The 21883-nt window shown below is 32.4% G+C and overlaps 2 protein-coding genes across 2 annotated transcripts in view; one reads left to right on the top strand and one right to left on the bottom strand.

The window, feature by feature from the left end:
* Positions 1 to 2628: 2628 nt before the first annotated feature.
* LOC130446722 (uncharacterized) lies at positions 2629 to 4018 on the bottom strand. Its single transcript, XM_056783115.1, has one exon. The coding sequence runs from the start codon at positions 3937 to 3939 to the stop codon at positions 3382 to 3384; it is 558 nt and encodes a 185-aa protein (XP_056639093.1). The 5' UTR covers positions 3940 to 4018; the 3' UTR covers positions 2629 to 3381.
* A 7415-nt stretch (positions 4019 to 11433) lies between these two features.
* LOC130446603 (short-chain dehydrogenase/reductase family 16C member 6) overlaps positions 11434 to 21883 on the top strand; it is a 30890-nt gene continuing 20440 nt past the window's right edge. The window contains exon 1 of the mRNA XM_056782967.1: positions 11434 to 11607. Within this exon, the coding sequence (XP_056638945.1) occupies positions 11582 to 11607 (26 nt within the window). The 5' untranslated portion in view covers positions 11434 to 11581. The remainder of the gene's footprint in view (positions 11608 to 21883) is intronic.

Raw genomic sequence — 21883 nt, 5'->3', positions numbered from 1 at the left:
TTAAGAAAGAAACCTGATTAATGCTATGTAGTCTTTAAACAGAAGTGGAATATGCCATAACATTTTGACAAAATCGAAAAGCCTGGCAACATTTTAGTTTTGGACAAGAGAAACTTCACCCATTTCATTACCTCGCCTAATAAGAAGAAGTCTTGTGATGTAAAGAACAACTACACCAGGCTTGGTTTTAGGAGTAGATGTGAAGCTATAATAAATGTATACAATGAGGTTCATATGTAGGGAATAAATTCAATTTTATCGTTATTATGTACGACGTGAAAAAAACCTGAAATAGATCGAATTATAAGCACCCCATCGAAAATTTTAATCAAGAAAGGGGTTCGTGTGGCAACTTGTTGGAAATAGATTCTAGTTCTCTGTTCCGCAATATAAAGTTTTTTTTTAAATTTTGTGCAATCATAACTTATAATTTCTGATGAAGCCACGTTTCTTTTAAACGGCACGGTTAATAAACAGAACTATAAATATTAGAGCAGAGAAAATCCTCACTGTATATGTGAGCCTCACACACAATATCCTAAAAAAGCGAACGTTTGGGATATTTTTTTGAGGACACAGTTAACAGTGAGGTCTATCTAGATTTTTTAATTAACTTCTTAGTGCCTACAATACAAAGACTTGTTCCTGATGTTAATTATCCAAATGAGATAGATCGATCTATTTACTACCAACAAGACGGAGCTCGACCTCATTTTGCATGTACAGTTAGAAATCATTTAAACGAGGTGGATTGGAATACATGGAACGATCGAATGGCCGGCTAGATCCCCCGATTTGACTCCTCTCGATTACTTCTTATGGGGTTATTTAAAATCTAAAGTATATTTAAATAGACCAGACAATATTGCTGATTTAAAAGTTAGGATAAGTCGTATAAAAAGTTATAGGAGAATTCCAAAATCGCCTCGGTTATTGTCAAGAAGTGAATGGTGGTCATTTTGGTCATCTTAAAAATTAATTTTCACTTCATATTGCTGAACAGAGGACTAAAATCCCTTTCCAACAATGCGCCACACCCCCTTTCTTATTTAAAATTTTCGAGGGGGTGCTGATATTTTCATACTGTAAATTGTCAATTTAAGAATACAAATCGACTCAAAGGTGCTCCCAAGGGATCCCCTCTCTCTCCCGTCATTGCCAACCTCTTTTATGGACCATTTTGAAAATAAAGCACTATCCCCCTTCCCTCTCCAACCAAGTTGTTGGCTACGATATGTTAATGACACTTTTGTGCTTTGGCTCCATGAAAGAGATACTTTAGATTCTTTCCTGCTTCATCTGAATGGCGTACATCCTCCACACGGTTTCTGTCGCTCTGTCATTGATACACTTGTATCATGATCCATTTCGTTGACTGACGAATCCAGTCGTCCATCTGAAATCAATTTTTTAAAACAAACATTGAATCGGAATGTTTATAACAAATCCCAAATTTTTAGGAGCATCCACAAATCTTCATCTCCAGCTCCTCCTCTGGTTTAAAAGATCAACTGAGGGCATCCCTTTCTTATATCAAAGGTGTAACAGACAAAATTTACAGAATCTTCAAACCCAATCAGAAACTCTCCCACCCAATCAGATCCAATGAACATCATGTATGAAATCCCCTGCTCAGATTGTTCCCGTTCCTATATTGGCCAGACAAATCGACGTATTTCTTTCAGAGCCAAGGAGCACTGGTTGTCTGTCACTAATTCCAATATTCCTCCACCCTTGCCCAACATCTTGTCCATACCGGACATACAATCGATTTCAATAGAACCAAAACTAACGCCCAACTCCGCTTTTGTGTTTAAATGTAGCACCCGTTAAATGGAATGCACGTGATAGCAAAAAAGCATTTGACAGAAATTAAGATGAAAAAAAAACATCTTACAACACTATGAATATCTACTGCTGCAAAACAAAATACAGAAAGATAAAGGATTAAATAAATTTAGAAATGGGATTGCCAACTTTCAATGCGATAATAGCAAGAATAAGATGTGACAGTGATTGAACAAAACAAAATTTCTGTGCAAAGTTAAATCATATTTCACACAAATTACAGTAAATGATATTTTCAAGTATATGAAAAAATAATTTCGACATCAGCTTGTTTGAATGTAATTTGTAACCAAGTTATATACCTAATAACTAATATTCCAAGATCCAAAAATGTATGTGAGTTTCAGCATTTTTGTTCAATTGATATAATAGTAACTATGCTTTAAGGAATGGAAAGAATCATCAATGGACGGAGATGCTTCAAGACAGTTGCCTGAAATAAAATATATTAGTTTCAAGAAACAATCCATGATTACCCAACTAATAGATTAAATTCGATTGAGAAATGTATAAGCAAACAAAATTGAATAAATGAAAATATAAAATTACAGTTTTGTATTATTGATAAAAACAGAATAGTAATAAACATTCAGTTACTTAATGCCAGAGCACTCTAAAAGTTTAATGTCATTCACTATTTTATTATCAAAATAAGGCAGATATAAAAAAACCATGGTATGACATTTATGTTGAAAGTGTTTTTATTTTGTTCATGAAATTGTTCAATTCTCTCTGCTCATTTTACAAACTTTTTTACTCACAAAATAAAACAGCACTTAAACACTTGTATAAAAGCTATTTTATTTTAGAATCTATGACATTGACAGTATGTGATATATCAGATTTAGAAGGTGCATAATGTAACAAAAAATATATTTTTATATGTACCTGATGTTTGAAATGAAAATAAAAAAACTCCACTTATTTTGGTACCAAATCGATTGAAACGTAGATTCAAGTACCAATGATGATGTATACAGCAATAATGAAGAGATTAAGGATAAAAAAACCCTAAAGTCACCCTTGAAATGCAACTCATATAATTTATTTTAAACGAAAATAGAAAAAGGCCAAGTATCAGTCTAAAATTCTCAGAAATCAACAAGGAGGCCATAAAAAAGATAGGGAAAAAATATAAAGACCATATGAAGCCCGGAATATCCCCCCATTCACGCAGTTGCTGGAGAATAATTAAAAACAAATTAACCATGGCCAGGATCCTCAAAGTCAAAATAAAACAAAGAGGTTGCATTCAAAGGGTGACTTTGAAGTTTTTTACCCCTAATCTTTTCATTCTTGCTATACACATCATCAATGGTACTTGTATCTACTTTTTATCTAATTTGGTACAAAAATAAGTAAAGTTTTTTTTATATTCGTTTTGAAAAAAAAAGTTCCAAACTTCAAGTACATATCTTCACGGGTGTTTTCTTAAATCAAAACATGCAAGACAACAATCAAGTGAAATACTTACCAAGAAGTAGTTTCTTATCTAGAGATCACAATAATGGGTGATATTAAAATAACATTCTTCTATCTCAATGGTCCAATAACATTAATATTATCTCCAGACTGATATAAATTGGACAGTGATTTTGTGGATTTCAGCATACTTCTTGTATCCTGATATTTTAATTGATGTTCTTCTAATTCTAGAGCTTTCATTAAATCTGGCTGAGATTTTCTTCGCTCTTCCCTCAATTCCATTTCTCGTTTTTGAAAGTCTAATAGTTCCTTAACAATTTTTTCTTCTGTTGGAACATAACCATTTCTAACACAAATACCTTTTGCAGGAGCAAAAGTATGTTGGGGTTCTGGTGAATTTAAAGCAGACTGTGATATTTTACCTCTATTTTTAAAAAATTTTTGCATAACCCCTCTAGTATTAGTATTGGGTATGAATCTCCGCGTGAAACCGTTTGATTTGGATAAAATTCCATTTGTGCCATTAGAGACACTTGTTGATTCTTCTTTAAGCAAATAACTAACCTCATTTAAACTTGAATGGCCATTTTTCAATTCCTTTTCACGTTCTAAGTTTTCTCTTATTTCGTTTTGTATTCTCTCGAATGTGTTACATGCAGGATTCATTCTGTTGCTTTTAATTTAATGAAACTGAACTTGATGAAAGATATGAAAAGATTTGAATATTACTTCCGGCACTTTGACATTTCACCCATAACTGTAACGTGTAGCGTAGAACGTACACATGTATGACAATATATAAACGTAAGCCGTAAGCCGTAAGGTCACAGAGCCAAAAAGGACGTAAACCGTAAGCCGTAATGTGATGTTAATAATATTATGCAACACAAATTACCCTACCTGAGTTGTTAATAGTATACGGAATAGTTTAAAAACGGGGTATAATAATATCCTTCAATAATAGGTTTTTAATGCTTTCATTTCAGAGTTGTTAATTCTTGTACTTAATAATAAAAAAATAATGGAAAATTTATCCGATGTGTATATTTTAAGTAAGATAGTTGAAATTTATAAGAAGAATTTTTATTTAAGTTAGTTTAGTGATAGTGATAAGTGAATTATTATAAGTGAGTTAAGTGAAGTGTATAGTAGTTAAATAAATTAAAAACGTAATAGACAGTGTTTATTAATTCACCCCGCGAATAGAAAAAGTGTAAATAAATACGAAAAACATGACAGTACATTTTATCGTAAAATATTTGTATAGATTGTAAAATATGAACGGTAATAAGATGCGAACGTATTTAATTCAATTTTATGACTAATTCTGCTCAGGTCTTCTTTTAATCCCTTTATGGAAACTCAATATTTACGTCCATTATTTAACAACTTTATTACCCTAGTTTTTCCCAGGTAAAAACATATTTTAGAAGATGGCCATTCGACCTAACTTTCTCTTTTTTCTAAGCACCACTCTACCTTTTAAAAAGAGAGTTACTTCGAGACGTCAGTCCTCAAAAAAGTCAGTTTTGGTAATTTTAAGTTGATAATTATGAATAAGATCGCATACCGTTTAAGTCAAATTTTTCTCACTATCTTTATAATTGAAATTCGAATTATTATTCTATTAAAGCTTAGTTTATACAGCCAAAATTAAGAATTAATATTGAATTATTAAGTTTTAACTTTTGCTGCATAAACCAACCTCACCTTAATATTAATTTATTTAGTTAATTTCGTCAACTTTATTTTAAATGTATTTAAATTTGAAATAAGTTGATGATTAAAAACACCGCACTTATTGATAAAGTTCACCTTCTGGATTTATATTCACCATCTCAAAAAATATAATCGATTGAAATATTGTAGATGTCAATGACCTAAAAACTGAAAGCATATTCTAATGTATCCGAAGACAACATAATAATAAAAGTAAATAAAAACAAATCCATACTTTCTAAAAGACCATCAAATATAGTTAATAAATATACACGAATTTTCCATAACAAAACTTGGCAATGCTGTATTCTAACGTATCTTTGATCTTCATGTCCCAGTAGGTCATTTGTTAAAGAGAAAATAACATCTACGGTACTCTGATCACTTTCTTCGGTACGAGTACCCTATATGCAAGATGCATTATTTTGAGATTATTTTGGATGCTATCGAAAATAAAAAGATTTCTATTTTTGAATTTTATTCTTTATCAAATTCATAGGCAACGATAATAATTATGCGTATTTTGAATAAAAGTCAAATCTCAAAGATTTTATTCCCAAGCTCTGTAATAGCTCCCGTCGATTTATTTTTCGGTAATATTGCGAGTTTCTTACCCATTTTATGTACTGTACAAGTTTGTTAAGTGATATGTTATTAGAAAAAGGGGGCGGCGTCCTGTAGCAACTAATTTCAAATACTATGTTCTAATTAGTTCACAAAAATATAGATGTTATTACTCCTTGATTTATGTTTATTAGTTTTTATGCTGCATAACTAAAAGTATCAGAATGTATTTATTAATAACAAGCTAGAACTCAAATTTCAAGAACTTATTATGAAATAGACAAAACAATAATATAGAGAATTCATACCAATTAAAAAGATCACATCATTTTAAAAATTTTCACATTTGGCAATGATCGTTGGCAATAGACTAATTTTGTTTTGGAAATAGCCAAACATTGCCAAAGGAAAGAGAGGTGGGTTCAACTAAATTGACCTATTCCCACATCGTTTTTCATTTATCTCATTTATAACGTAGCTTTGGAACTAAATTGACATTATAGGTACAAGCAATTTTCACGTAATCTATTAGAATGATCATTTCAGCATCCAAAATTCGGTTTCGACGACTTATCTATTTTTACTAATCCCACAACAATTTTTTTTTACTTTATCTACAATACGTTGAAATAAATGTCCATTAAAGTTTGCTTGTAAGTATCTGTTAATATTCATTGTATCCTTTGTGCAGATACTTTTTTTCACGTTCAGTTGGGCAGTAAGTTTATTACGTACCACATGGTGTAATACACCAATGTCTTTATAGCCAGCCATACATCGATCTCGCAACACGACAGCGTAGACATCTTAAAAATTTTAATGCGTGGTAGTGGTTGTGGGTGCTCCACTGGTATGTTTCATCTTCACACGATTGTCTCCCACGTTTAGGTAAACCTATTCATCTTTTTACCATTTCAACAGATTTAGAACAATCAGTTTCTTGCATGAGTCTATACATAGTATGTTACAATTTAACGTGATGGTAACTGTCTGTATTTGTACATAATCAAAGGAAGGAAAGAAGGGTTAGTCACATTAGATGGAGTATGGTTAGAGAGAGATCTGGTTCAAACATGTGACGGAACACATGTACGAGAGTTGTCTGAAGAGTTTCTGACCTCAGCCTAAAGATGTTAGAGCTTATCAATTTAAAATGGGAATATTATGTTTGATAATCTTATAAACATCTATTAGATTTTGCAATCTGTTGACAAATAAACATTAAGCAAGATATTGTGATTTGAATACAAACATAGAGATAAGTAATCTATTGATTACAGTTCCTTTAACTTTTTAGTTTAAGCTAGAGACCTGACATCAAACTTACAATATTCTTATCCACCTACGATTCAGTCTAAATTGGTCCTGGATATGATCTTCCAGTTACATGCTACTGCCCCATTACTATGTTCCATAACATCAAATTTTCTTGATGTTTTAAACAGAGTTTCTTTTCTTTTGGTCCATATGTACCAAAGAACCAAACAAAATTCCAATTTCAAAATATTTTATTACTCAACATATTCTCCAATTAATTTTTACTTTTACCACTTAAAAAAAGTGTTTCTTCTTGCTCTGGAAACAAGACCTCCACAGCTATCTCTTCGTTGGAAGAAAATTTACGACCTTTAAACTTTTTTTTCGGACGGAGTCAAATCTGGTGAATAAGGGGGGTGTTCTAGTAATTCAAACCCTAAATCACGAATTTTTTGCATGGCAACATGAGATTTATGTGCAGGGGCGTTTTCCTGCAAAAACAAATCACCTTTGGATAGCTTTCCGCGTCTTTCCTCTTTAATTGTTTCCCGTAGAGTGGTCAGTAATGTCGAATAGCCATGATTACTCCATGGCAATCTCAAAAAACAAGAAGCAAGAACTTTTTCAGCAGATTTTTGGACATGAAACTTCTCAGGTCTTGGAGAACCAAAGTGTCGCCATTCCACTGATTGTTGCTTTGTTTCTGGATCGTAGAAATTTACCAAAGTGTCATCCATAGTAACAATTCGGCTTAAGAAGTCTACATCGTTTTCAAATCGAGCACAGATCGAGCGCAATGCTTCTACACTTGCACGCTTTTGGTTAACATTCAAACATTTGGGGTTCCATTCTGCAACAATTTATCTCTTGTCCAAATTGACGTGAACTATATGATGAACGCGTTCGTATGGAATATTCAGTGCTTCAGATATCCGTTTTAGCCCAATTCGTCGGTCTGATAAAATCGGCCATCGGTCTATATGCGAGGAATGCGACGGAATGTAGTTCAATCTTAGACCAGCATTGAAAATGAGAGTATTGAATTTCATTCACACATCTGGTAACAATATGAGTACTTCACCTGTAATTCGATCGTAACGCGGAGCTTCCTTCGAGCTTAGATAATATTTTATTACAGATTTGATTTCAGCTATTTTTGAATTTTTTCATAGATAAGCTCAATTGTGATAAGGGGAACCATGTCTGTTATTAAATATTTGTTCTTAAGAGGAATACGCCTACGCAAATGAAAATGGAGTGTACAGAGTCCACACCATCTTTTACTGCGACTGTGACATCCAGCGATCTCATCGAAAAGTTTTTCTAATGGTACTGATCGCAGAGTCAGATTCATAACTACACTCCTGAAGTGAAATTAGAAACAAGATTGCAAAGGGCGAATCTACCTCTAAAATGGCTAAGTCTGTTTCCTTGACAGAAGAATGATGGCAATCTTTTTTTTTTTGGGTAGTTATGGGATTTTGTTAATCGACCATCTTCAAAACTGTAAAACAATAAGAGGATAATATTAAGCAATTTTCCTATACAAGGAGTAATGCCAAAAAGCTACTGCATCTGAAGTAAAAGAAAATGCTTTTCCTCAACTGTCGTCGGCGTCTTCTAGAAGGCCTGGCCGATAGGGAATCATCCTCTTTTTCGTACCAAAATGGATGCTAACCTTTTGTGGTGTCGAGCAAGGCCTCATGCTCTTGTCTACATTCTAACTCGAGAATCATCTGGTGTTGAAGGTCTTCCAAGGAAGATACATATGACTTGGAATGGCTCCCCGTTCTTGTAGCTCAATCTGAGAAGGTTATCGTTCGACGAAGTGAACCAGACTGTCTCAGGATCGATTCGATCGAGTATTAATGCTATTTCGAAGCTCTGGCTTCTTGAGAGAGCCAACCAATGGCAAAACACAACACACCTTTCCACACCAGATGTGGCCCAAAGCGACTTTTTCCTGTTTCCTGGTCTAAAAATGATTAGTTTCTTTGTTAGGCTAGGAAGCTTCCAGATACAACAGGAAATCTTTTCTGTCAGTTTATGAATATGCTATGTTGGCATTTTTGGAATTGAACATAATGAACATGCACAATTCTGACGGGCGTTTCGATAACCAAGTTATCGTATATAGATACTGAAGGTAAAGTGAAACCTGTTAATTTATCTCACTTATTTTATACTAAATGTTCCCAGTAATGAACCTTTTTTCCTCATTCCTTAACTGCTAAACTTAGATCGCGCTATAGGAATAGTCCTTTTGTTTCTATTTGAACTGATCTCAGATTTAGAAATTTCAATACTTTCAAGAGCATCTATCAATGCTTCAAAAATTCATCGTTTGATACATTTTTTAACAATTTTACATTATTCATATTTATTTCATGGTTATGGCTCGTAGCGTGATCGGCAATAACCAATTTTTCGGTCCATCCATATTTTTAATGAGCTCTGTGCAGTATAATAACGGATCTCTTAGTCTGTCCGACATACTTCTCGTTACAATTATTAAAACTAATTTCATATATACCACCCTTCCCAAAATTTAGTATTTTATCTTTAGGTTTATCCAATAATTGTTTTAATGTATAGTTAGATGTCACATAGAGATTTCTTGAGCCTATGACCGATAATTATTTTATCTACAATTCTATCATAACTGTTGAGTATAACTACATCTTAAATAAGAGTCCTTTCCTTATTGTATCTTTCGATGTTGAGTGGAAAGTGAATTTAACGATGTACCAGGAAATGGAGACTGGCCATCTTATGTTGCATATAATGGAAAAATCAACTGAAATGTACCTGCATGTAGCAGTGTTTTTCCTGAATACATCAAATTCTAGCTTATTACTATTCATAATTACTAAGGTATCTTCATTGATGGACATTTGGAATTGAATTTTAAAACGAAATCTTCTACATTGACCTTTTTAGTATTGCAGAAATATCATTCGCCTACCTGTACCTTACCAATTTATGAGTTAGTTTATTGCAAAGTTCTCATGCTTCTATTTCAAGGATACTTCATCTACTGTACAGATATTGACTTTTAGATCCAACCATTTCCTTCTTGCAAACTCAGGGATTCTATCTAAAACTATATTATTGTTTACGTCAACTAAAATTTGATAAAACCATCAACCTACTGCATGATTTAAGAAACCAAATATCAGCACTTAGCAATCTGATTTTGATACGTACCTATCCTGTTCCGTTGACCGTTGAGTCATCAGAACTATGTTAAAATTTTTGAAACCGTTGGTAATATTCGTACTGAACACAATGTTCACACTACCACTACACCAACCCTTAAAATTACACTGTCTAGCAAGGGTTATGATAAGAGGATTATAAATAGTTGAAACCACCTTTTTTCAAAATCAAAATGAAAAACAAGAGAAATTTGCTCTGGTACCTTTCAATCTTATTTGTACTAAAGGGAATGGAGAAAATTTTTGACAGAGTTGATTCTAAGTTGGTTTATAAATACATTTATACTAAACTATTGTTGGGTAATCCTAAAGATAAAATACCATATTGGAGAAGAGTGGTAGTTATGAAACTAGCTGTAATGATTGTTATGGGAAGTATATCGGGCAGACTAAGAGATCCGTTAATGTCTGGTTTAAAGAGCACATTTAAAATATGGACATATCGAAATATCGAGTATTTTCGATCACGCTGCCAGACATAATCATGAAATAAATAGTCATAGATAATGTAAAATTGTTAAAAAATGTATGCATAATATGTTGGATGCATTTGAAAGCCTTGAAGTTGTTGAATGTAAGAATTATTTAAATAGGGACAAAGGGACTAATTCTTATAATTCACTCTATAGTTTAATAGTTAAAGAATAAACGTAAAATGATGTGAACAGTGTGTTCAGTTTCTCGTATATATTTGAAAAATGGTATGTACGTATGTATGGATTTATTGTGTCCCCCTTTATTGCTGCGATACTGGAGAACCCAGTGCTTACAACTGATCCATCAATCCCATTCCTATTAAAAAGTTTGGAATGTGGGATTGCTTTAGTTGCGAGAGATCTTCGACTTCTATTTCATACGCTTCCATTTGTAGTGCTCTGGAGTTTCTTGGTGTTTCACACTTTGAGATAATGTGGATGGAGGTTTCGTCTTCTGTGCAAAAAAATATGCACGCCGAATTATCTGCTAGGACTAGCGTATTCAGGTGTTTGTTGAGGCGACAGCGCCAGGATATAACCTATGTTAGTACTCGTAGATTGTTTTTACTTAGGTTGATACATTCAGTACATCTATTCTGGTTATAGTTTCCCAGAAGAGTCTTTGACTGTCTCAGCCCTTGTAGGTTATAAAAAATAGTATAGTAGGTATTTATTTCTACACAGCTCATATTAAGGGAAGAATGAAAAAAAAAGAAAAAGTGTTTGGTTCTAGCAAGGATCTGAACATTTTTGAGAATAAAAAGTGTCTTAAGATCTCCTTTATTTAAATTATCTTTTTTATAACTTCACCAACCAATTCGTTATGATTCCTTTTTTCTGTTTACACTGATAATACGTATATTACGCTCCTTATTTTATTTGTAGAAATATTGGTGCATTTCTTAAACGTTTGACAACATCGCTTAGTGCTTGCATTATTTTAAATAAACTAACAGAAGATTGGCCGGCAGTGTTCTCGCACCGTAAATACCCATACATTTAAAAAATTTCTAGTCGGAACACTTCAAGCATAGTGCAGTGCGTAGGGAAGTGCTTATAAAGTCATTAATTAATATGACTTATTTACAAATTATATTAAGGTAAGTGGAGTAAATAGAAATGAACTGTTGTTTACATTTTAAAGATTTTTGAAAGTTTTTTTGAAGAATACTATATTTTAAACAACATAAAATTATTTTTATACCAAAATTGATCATAAGATTGTTTATATGTTAATTTGAGTAAGCGAAAAAATATTTGAGTGTTTCTATAATCACGAAGCGATTAGGAATGTTTGAAATGCACATACATGGACAGTTAGTGGTATTTGAATATCTCAGAACAATCAATTCATGTTACATATATATTTCAAAAATGTAGGGCATTTCCTTCAAAATATAGTACAATTGATAAGTATATGAGAGTTTCTACTTAAGTTTTGAGATAGACAAACAAAAATAAATATTTATAACAGGATACAGCTATTATTTTTCAAAATATTCTTCATTAAGATCAAACTACTTTTGCATGTGTTTGAACCAATTGTCGACTTCCATTTAGGTACCTCCAAAATATGTGATTTAAACGCATTAACCGCAATTTGCCATTTTGACAATTCAAAAACTTTTTTATTTGATATGATGTGTGAGAGCTCGCATTGTCGTGGTGGCAAATGATTTTTCTTCTTCCTTAAAATGGGAGTTACGTATTACCGCCTTGTTTAAAAATTTAAGTTCCTCCTGTTTTGCACTAAGATCAGAATCCAAAGAGCTGAACTTATTCACCTCCCTAACAGTTTATTATGCCTTTATTGAATCGCATCTCCGATATTCCCTTCCCTTCTGAGGTACGTGTGGAGCAACTCAATTCGAGCGATTCAAAATGCAAAAGAGAGCTGTTCGATAATTACTAGGACTAAAGAGCTCACTGCCCGGACTTTTTTAAATGATTAAAAATTCTTCCTTACTTATTCATTTTTGAATCCGTTTGCCTAATTCGCAAGCATGCTTCTCCAATTTCAGAACGATCGTTGAACGGCTATCCACTTAGGAACGCGGAGCACGACCTTTACCTACCTAATTCATGTTCAGACTTGTTGAGGGCTCAATATTTTACAATGCAAAAAAATGCAGAATTACTTGCCAATTGAAATCAAATCGATATCATATTTTCCCGTATTCCGCAATAATTTGATGGCATATTTACTGGAAAGTGCCTTCTACTCTTTAAACGACTAATAATAATATTTAAGTCCAGATATGCTGCATACTGGTTTAATTTTGCCATGGACTTTTATATTACCTGTAATTTCGTTACTTATTGTGGTTTTCTTGAATATTGAAATATTATTTTATTTGTATATTTTTTAGTTATTTTTATGTTTATTTCTTAGTTTTCACAATCTTTTGTCTCCAAATTGTAACAATTTTTTGACAATAAAGCATTTTTCTCTCAATTAGTTTCCCTTACTTTTTGAACATTTCTGGCACATAAATACTGGTGTGCCAAAAGAATTGATCTTGTCCAGTTATTCCGAAAAGTCAGGAGACCATATGCATTCTGTTATAACAGTCGGTTTTGGACGATCTATACGAAATTCATCATGTAGCGAGGTGCGACCACGATTGATTGATTGAAAACCAGCGAAAAACGGTGGCTTGAGATAGTGCTTCATTACCAAAAGTCGTAATATTGCTGTTGGTTTAAACCATGTCGAGAAGTCATAGAAAGTTATAGAAAATCAACTCGAATAGCATTCGTATGACAACACGTTCTGAGTACGTTTACCATTAAAAATGTTAAACTATATGTCAGATCTGATATATTCACTTCAGAGTTTCCATATCTCACAACTTAAGTAGTAACTCTCTTATAACATTTGATACATTTTGTAGGGCTTAAATGATTTCAAATCGTATCCGTAATTATCGTTATTTCTTCAGCTATCAGAAAAATTATAGCATAATTTCAGTACTTGCTTCTTAGGGAAATAAAGTGTCAAGAATTTTGATCCAAAGACTTTCAATTTGTTGAAATCTTAACTTCTGTAAAAGAAGTATTTGAGAAAGCTTTTGTCAAATATTGATGGCACGATGCAGTTAGGGGTTAACTGTCCAAAAATGTTTCAATTGAACGTAATAATAATAAGAATGATTTAAATATCTACAGTGTAAGAAATGAAAAAAAAGCTACATTATAGGTGAATAAATTTTTTTATTGTTAGAAGCTGAGTTGTAATATTAGGGGGTTTATCGTCGCTAATATCGTCGGGAAATTTTTTTGTATGTCTTGATTTTCTTGTCAAAGTTTTGTGATTATCTGTTTCAAACCATAGAACTTTTTGTGCTAAAACTTTGGCCGATTCAATACTTTTTTATTTCTTAATTTCGTTTTAACATAACAAGCTTTCTCGCTTGAAAAATCTGGCGAATATTCGCGTTTTTCGCTTAGTATCTAAATGATTTTTGTCTTTTGTGTTCTCATTATTTTCTTTTACCTTTTCGTATAGTTTTTTGCTAGTTTCTTTGTGATCTTGCAAGTAAGTTGAGATTATTGAATGTTTGTCTAGATCAAAGGGATCGGTTTCGTGGAAATAAAGGGCATCTGCTACCACGTTATTTTTTCCCTTTAATTATTTAATTTCATCAATTTCCTCAAACAGTTTTTTGTTGCTTTGGTTAAATAACTTTTTATTACAAGAATCAATATTTAAATTCATATTAAAGAGATCTTGTAGTCCTATAACTCCATCATAAAATTCGTGGAGATCGTACAAAATAAAGTCAATCAAATAATCATTAAATTTAAACTCTGGAAATGCGGGTACTGAAGCTTTGTATCTTATAATTTTCTACTTCGTAATAGTCCAGTTAATTTATACATTCGAGGTTACATAAATTCTCACAAACCTGTAAATCAGTAAAATTGTTTAAAATATAATTCAAAATAAAATTTAAGTCAAAGATAAAAAAAGTTTTTCGTGATTTTAAGCAAAACAGTAGGTTTCAACATACATATTCCTCAGACAAAAGTTGTAGATAATAAAATTATATACAAAAACACATGTCAATACTTTTTTTCCTTCTAGCCAATATTTTTGAGATATAATGATTTAAACAGTTGTAAAAGTTCCACGCCACATATGAAATAGTGTAATTAGAGCATTTTTTTAATGTGGTTTCCCCAGTAGATTTATTCTGCGGTTCTGTTAGAATGTTAGAACTAGTACACTAATGAAAAATAATGGAAATTAGCAAGTATTGAAAAGATAAAGCGATTTAAATTAAAAAAAAGTTGTGAAATTTTTTCGTCCGAGTCGTAAATTTCAAATTCTTCTTCTTGTTTTTCTTCATGTTCGTCGGCGAAGTTGTTTTTTGGTAATCCCAGTAAGGCGATGCTATCGTGTAGGATATTAGGCACGACGCCGATTGCTGACATAATAACTGGGACTATTTTCACATTTTCGTTGTGCCAATTGTGAGATCTGCGTATTTAGCCAGTTTCTCCTGGTGTTTGTTGAGAACGTTATGAGTGTTCGGTATCGACAAGAAGGACTGAATTGACTCTTCTATCAACCACCACGATGACAGGTCTATTATTCGTCACCTGTAGGTTGGTGATAATGGACCTATCGTAGTAGAGTCTAAAATTGTTATTTTCGAGCACCTTCTGCGGCTGATAGTTGTAATACGATGTGTACGTATTGAGAAGACAGAACTTTCTGGTGGATGATGTTGCACACTTGGTTATGCCGGTGTAGATAGTCGGTTTTAGCTAACACACTACAAGCAGATGTTATATGTTGGATAGTCTCTGATATTTGTTGGCACTATCAACATTTGTCGGATTGAGTGTTCGGATCATATATAATATTTTTCTTGTAGTTATTCGTGTTAATAACTTGATCCTCGATAGCTATCATGAAGCCTCCGGTCTTTGGAAAGAGATTACCGCTGTTTGAAGCTTCTTTGTCAACATGCGGCTGGTTAAGGTCGTGATGATGTCTACCGGTATCCAATACTATATTTAAGTCATATTCTGGTGATGCGAGGCTGAGGGGTGAGTAATCTCTATCCGCTTTGGATATAATCCGGTGTAGAGTTGAGGTTTCTGAATTCGTATGAAAGAATTCACATAGTTTCATTACTTGATTCTTACGCTGGTACCCCAAAGAACGGATGCTGTTGCTGTCTACTCTTCTAATCGGAAAACATGTTCAAATCCGCACTTAAGCCGTTTAAACAGTAAAATACTATTCGCGCGGACCCTATTGACTGGACACTTTCATATTTCTTATTAGAAAGAACATTTTTATAAACAATTCGATTATATAACTACAACGGTTGAAGTGAAGCAAAATAATGAATTAAAACAATAGAGAATTAATTTTATAATACAGACATAATAAGCATATTTTGATTATGTTGCCGATTTGCAGGTGTCACTGTGTAGACATAAATACGGAATAGTTGACGTATTAGCATGGAATTAATGCTCTTAAAAGTGATATTCAACACAGAACTTTGTTTTACAGAGTGTGAGACTATAATCGTCTCAATTATAAAACAGAAAATTTGTAATTAATCTTCTAATACTTGCAGTGCAATTGGTAACTGCTTTTTTATATTAAACATGTATTTTAATTAATCATATTCTACACTTTTGGAACTAACAAGGTACATGAATTGATAAATAGGATGTCCTATAAGGAATGTCGGTTTTCATATGTGAAAATTTCTATGCCATAATTTGTTAAAACTAGTTTCTAATAGAGTACTTGAATTGTTCTCAAGTATTTATTTTTTGTTCATTTCATAAGTTCTGATATGAAATAATGTCAGAAAGTAAAATATTTAATCAAAAGTGAAAAAATAATAATTTAATAAAAATTTAATAAAAACATTGTCTGCTTGATGATCACGATGTTATCGTGGCAACGTGTGCTGCTATAATATTTATTAGTTACGTATGAATAAAACATTTTTTACATATAGGAATAAATTTCTTACATTGTTACATAACACGTTAGAAACTAAAAGCATAATAAACTTGATTTCCTTGAAATATCAAAAGTTAAATTTGAATCTAGCAACAAAAATACTTATATCTCTCAAGATCGTGGAAACGATTAACATTTTAAACCATTTTTATTGTATGTTCGAATTTCTTCATCGGTATCATGAAAAAATTATTAGGTCTACATTCTGGCACAAAAAACGATTCATATACCATTTTTCAAATTAATCAAAGTTTAATAATAACTTATTTCAGAATAATTGAGAGAATAACTGTATACTGAAATGTTCAAACTACCTACAAAATTTTTGAAATTTCAATATTTTTTTCTTTATAAATATTGATTGAAGGATTAAAAAGAAATGTCATAAAAGTTGTATACAAACTACCCAAAACTATTTTTTTCTCAAGCCATGCAAGTACCCTATTCTATGAAGAATATAATTTGTTAATTGACGACGAAATACGTTTTTTATAATAAATAGTTTAAAGTAAGATAATAATGAATTTCGTGTATTGTTAATAATACATCATTATGTATATATTATTTTATATTTTTAATTCACTTGTTATATAAACCACCCACAAAAATTATCGCATCACTGGTATTTTAAGATATTTTTAATACTTAATTTTAGTTTTTTGGGACAATCTGTATATGTATCAACTTAATAGATATTTCTAGTTTCTTATCATGGGCAAAAAAATATCACAATTTCTTATAAATTTTTTTGAAAGCAAAAATCATTTCTGTCTTGGGAATGCAATGAGATCGAGAACTTTCTAAGCAAATTGTGTTATTGTATATTGAAAATTTAAATTTATTTTGTCAATAATGGATGTGCCTCAACGTTTAACAAGACATGTGACGAATGATGAAGCTGCTAGAATCATCGCGCTCATACAAGATGGCCGGAGTCAAAGATACGTCTCCGGGATAATTGGAGTTCAACAAAGCACCATATCCAGAGTTGCTATTCGCTACCAAGACACAGGGCAGCTAACCAGAAGACCCGGGCAAGTCCGGGGAAGGGTCACTTCGGTAATAGATGATAGTTATTTGAGGTTAAGAATTAGGCATACCACCGCTCGAAAGCTGCAAACAGATCTGTTGGCTGCTCGTAATGTCCGAATAAGCCTAAAAACAGTTCGGTATTAGCTGAGAGAAGCAGATATACGAACCAGAGTGCAGCTAGAGGTCCACGTCTTACCAGAGAACATCGAGTAGCAAGATTGGAATTGGCTCGAAAACACACGAATTGGAATATTCCAGATTGTTCCAATATTTTATTCACGGTTGAATCAAAATTTTGTCTTTATTCATCAGATAGGCGTATATTAGTATATAGGCGACGTGGTGAACGGCACGATCAGGTTAATTTTTTTCAAACTAAAAGCTTTGGTGGTGGCTCTATCATGGTTTGGGGAGGCATTTCTTTCGTTGGTCGTGAATTATGGAAGACTAAATGCTGACAGGTACATAACCAATATATAACCAATATCCTAGAACCCCATGTAGTGCCCTATATGCCTCATATCGGTGACAACTCTGTGTTAATACACTATAATGCTGGTCCACACGCTGCTAGAGTAGTTCGGCAGTACTTAGAAGAGGTTGAGACACCCAGCCTGAATTGGACTCCACTTAGCTCGAACCTTAACCCAATAGAGCATATGTGGGACCATCTAGGATGGCAAGTTCAGCAACATCCGGCACCAATAAGATCTTCAAAATGTTATTCTTAACTTTTGGAAAACCTGCTGCAAGGATACGTCCAGAACCTGTTTAGAAGCCTTCCAAGACGAATGGAAGCTGTAATTAGAGCGAGGGGCGGCAACACACGCTATTAGAAATTCATTGGCTTGTTTTAGTTTAAGCACCGTTCATTTTTTTGTATAGATGTTTTGTACAATTTTTTTTGATATTTTCTGTGTTTTGGTTAATGAAACTTTTTGTCCTCCGTAGATTAAACTGATATAAATGTATCTATCGGTGTTTTAATTCGTAATAATAATAAAATTCGAAAAACAGGCAAGACATTTAAAATATTTAAAAAATAATGAGTGATGTGATAATTTTTGTGGGATGTATAGTTACAACTCGATAAAAAATATATTTTCTGTCAAAAAAGACCGAATAATTTTAAATTAATCAAAGTCTCGATTAAATTTGGCTTTCTTGAACGCCACGTTAAATATATATAGTCTTTTATTACTTAAAAGACATTATAATATAGATGATAATACAACAGCCAATTTAAAATTATTTATAGGTTATGTTTTAGTAACTAAATCTGACAATAGGTATTTATAAATAAGAAAACTATGAAATATATTATAATATATAATGCATAATAATAATTACCTTGCAGCTTTCACTCCTTTGACCTAAGCCAAAGTAAAATATTAGATCCAAATATGCTGAATGTATCTATTTTCGGTAGATTGTATGATTGTGCTTTCACAAAACCACTTTCAGTCATCTTCGTAAAATTATGAATGTCACAATAATAATCAGGTAAACAGAATATACTTGTATCTTCCAAAGAAAACCAAGACTCTGTTTTTGAAAACGATAAATACAGGACTTGGCATTTGAAGTCACAACCAAAAATAATGCATTTATCAAATTTGAATTTCGCTCACTTATTTTGCACTTTTTAATGATCTTTTTATACAATTAAAGACAAATATGGTGAAATAATGATGTTATGATAATATTGGAACTATAATATTTCTCAGAAAAAATAATTGATACCACATGTATATTCCCTATTGAAGGGGAAGACACTGCTATTGAGAAAACCGCATAGTGTTGGTTTAATAGTTTTATTAGTGAAGATTTGACGCTTGAAGAACGTTCGTCCCTAGGACGTCCTTCTCCGTGGGATATTGACGTTACAAGGGAAGCACTGAAAAACGAACCTAGTTCCAGCGCTCGCCGATTATTCCACTTCCTTGGACCTTCTAAAATTACCAGATATCTCTATCTAAAATAATAAAATAGCCACACAAATTTACCGAGATTCAAGCGAAATATCGAGTGGAGGTGTGTAGATAGTACCTTGCTCTACAGAAAGATAATCGTTGTATTAGACCCATTTTTACTTGCAATGAAAAATGAGTTCATCCAAATAACTCGAACATGGAAAATCGTCACTAAGAATGTGTTGTTGTGAGGCTGGTGGAATTATGAAGGTTAAGACATCCCTCGTATTTTCAAACAAGTGCATAGAGTCGCCGAATCGATGAAATGGCCAACGCATTCACCTGATCTAATGCTTATTATGGAAAAAAATGTGGATAGTATTATTGTTTCAATGGAACATAATATTACGGTTTGCAAAAACAGGTGAGGAGAAAAATACATGCAAGAAGAAATTTTTCCCTAGAAACTACAATAAATGAAATATTACATATAGAACAAGCAATCTAAAATTAAAAAACTGGAAATAAGCTATCAAGGACGAGAATAAAAAAATCAATTAAAAGGCTTTTTAATCAATTTACAAAGTTTATAAATGAATCAATACACATGTTAGAGAAAATGAGAACAAGGATGACGATATCATTCCATTAGAAAGAAAACAATTCATTAGTGCACCTAATTTATCAGTTCCAGTTTGTATTACTTCTAACGAGTCTACATATAAAATATCAATTTGTTTGATTTGCACTGCTGCCATTACTAATAAAATACCTGTTTAGAAAATAAATATATATAATTAGAGGGATGAATAGGATTTAATTGATGGACTGACAGCATATTATCAATATTTGGGTTGAGTTTTGTAAGAAATAAGCGCAAATCTCCCCGTTCTGTGATATTCAATCTGCCCCTTTTGTGCTAAGCTCGAGTAGCTCCTCTTGTACGAGTAATATCACATTTTCCACTTCGGTTTCATCAAATAAGTTTATGATCCATGGTGGCATTTCCATTGACAGAATTGGGATTTTAAAATCATCATCCAATCAAACGTTCAGCGTATGTCTAAATTTTTTCATCAAGGCATTCTACCTGCAACAAAAAAGTGAAAAATCGTGGGACCAACATTTTTCTTCCTAAATTTCAATTTAACATGAAAAACTTAATTTACACTCTTTGTTTTTATTAAATTGAGGCTTCTCACATCTGTCAAATACGTGATCTATGCTTCAAACTTGATCAGATTTTTCTCTAAATCAGGATCTTCACTTTCCAAAAACATTGAAACTGAGTCAAAAAGTAAATAAAATCTTCATAAACATGTACCATTTAACGACTAGCGTACTTCAGTATGTATTATTTCTTATTTGGTGGACTACATCAATCACAAATTGAAGCGATTGATGCAATATATCACTCAAATTCTTTTTAAATGTTGGTGGTGCATAACACAATAAATTACAGTTATCTCTGGTATAATTCTGTGGGTTTATAAACCCACGATATCGCCCGACCACGGAAGGAGCTTTATCTGTTGCCACAGAAATAACGTTTGTGAAAGGAATAGATTTTTCCTTAAAAAAATCACTGAGGATATTAAATATTGATAGTATCTTTTCATGAATTTCTTCGCACAAAACAAAATTAAATAATTATCTCCATATGAGTCGCGAAATTAAAACGAAGAACTTGGAGGTATTGAGCTTTTACCACATCCAGCATTTACTTCGGACGTTGCACCTCCAGAGAAATTCAAAAAAACGAATATATTCGAAATCGTCCTCTACCTATCTACATACAAATTATTATCTTTTTAACTTTGTTTTTTTATTATAGTGTTCACAAAAAGTCTTAATTAACTTCCTTTTGTCTTGTATATTGTGGAAATTCATATTTGCTATTTTATTGAGGAACAGAACGAATAAAAAATTGAATCGAATTTCTCGAAGGGAGTGGGAGATCGATAACAAATTAATTTTTTCGAAAACTCGAATATTAGAATACGTGAACAAAGGAATATTCAAAATATTTGAAGAAAAACGTACAACCCGAACGGCATATTATATTATTTATTTAGATTCATGACGAAATTCATGCGTGAGTAAAATTTGAATCCAAACGAGATGTTGAAAACGCAGTGCGACAATTTTATCTAAGCTCACAGAAGTCAAAGTCTCAAAGAGTTAGCTGTACGTTGAGCTAAAACTATGAAATACAGTGGGCTATACGTCGAATATTATGTTTGATAAACAAAGTGAACATTGAAGATCGACATTATTCATGAGAATTGTAATGAATTTAGGTATAGGAAATGATTGTAAAAAATGAACGCACCTATGCGATTAAAGAAGCGGCACCTTTCAAAAAATTTAGAATATCTTAAATTTACTGGTAAAGTTTTTTGGAAAATTCACATAATAATATTCACAAAAATA

The sequence above is a fragment of the Diorhabda sublineata genome, chromosome 7 (genome assembly GCF_026230105.1).
Source record: "Diorhabda sublineata isolate icDioSubl1.1 chromosome 7, icDioSubl1.1, whole genome shotgun sequence".
NCBI classification, from domain to species: Eukaryota; Metazoa; Arthropoda; class Insecta; order Coleoptera; family Chrysomelidae; genus Diorhabda; species Diorhabda sublineata.
Note: the sequence above shows the minus strand (reverse complement) of the source record. Positions and strands in the feature narration are given on the sequence as shown.

Bases quoted from the DNA above. Each gene is read 5' to 3' on its own strand.
- LOC130446722 (XM_056783115.1), bottom strand. From the start codon at position 3,939: ATGAATCCTGCATGTAACACATTCGAGAGAATACAAAACGAAATAAGA.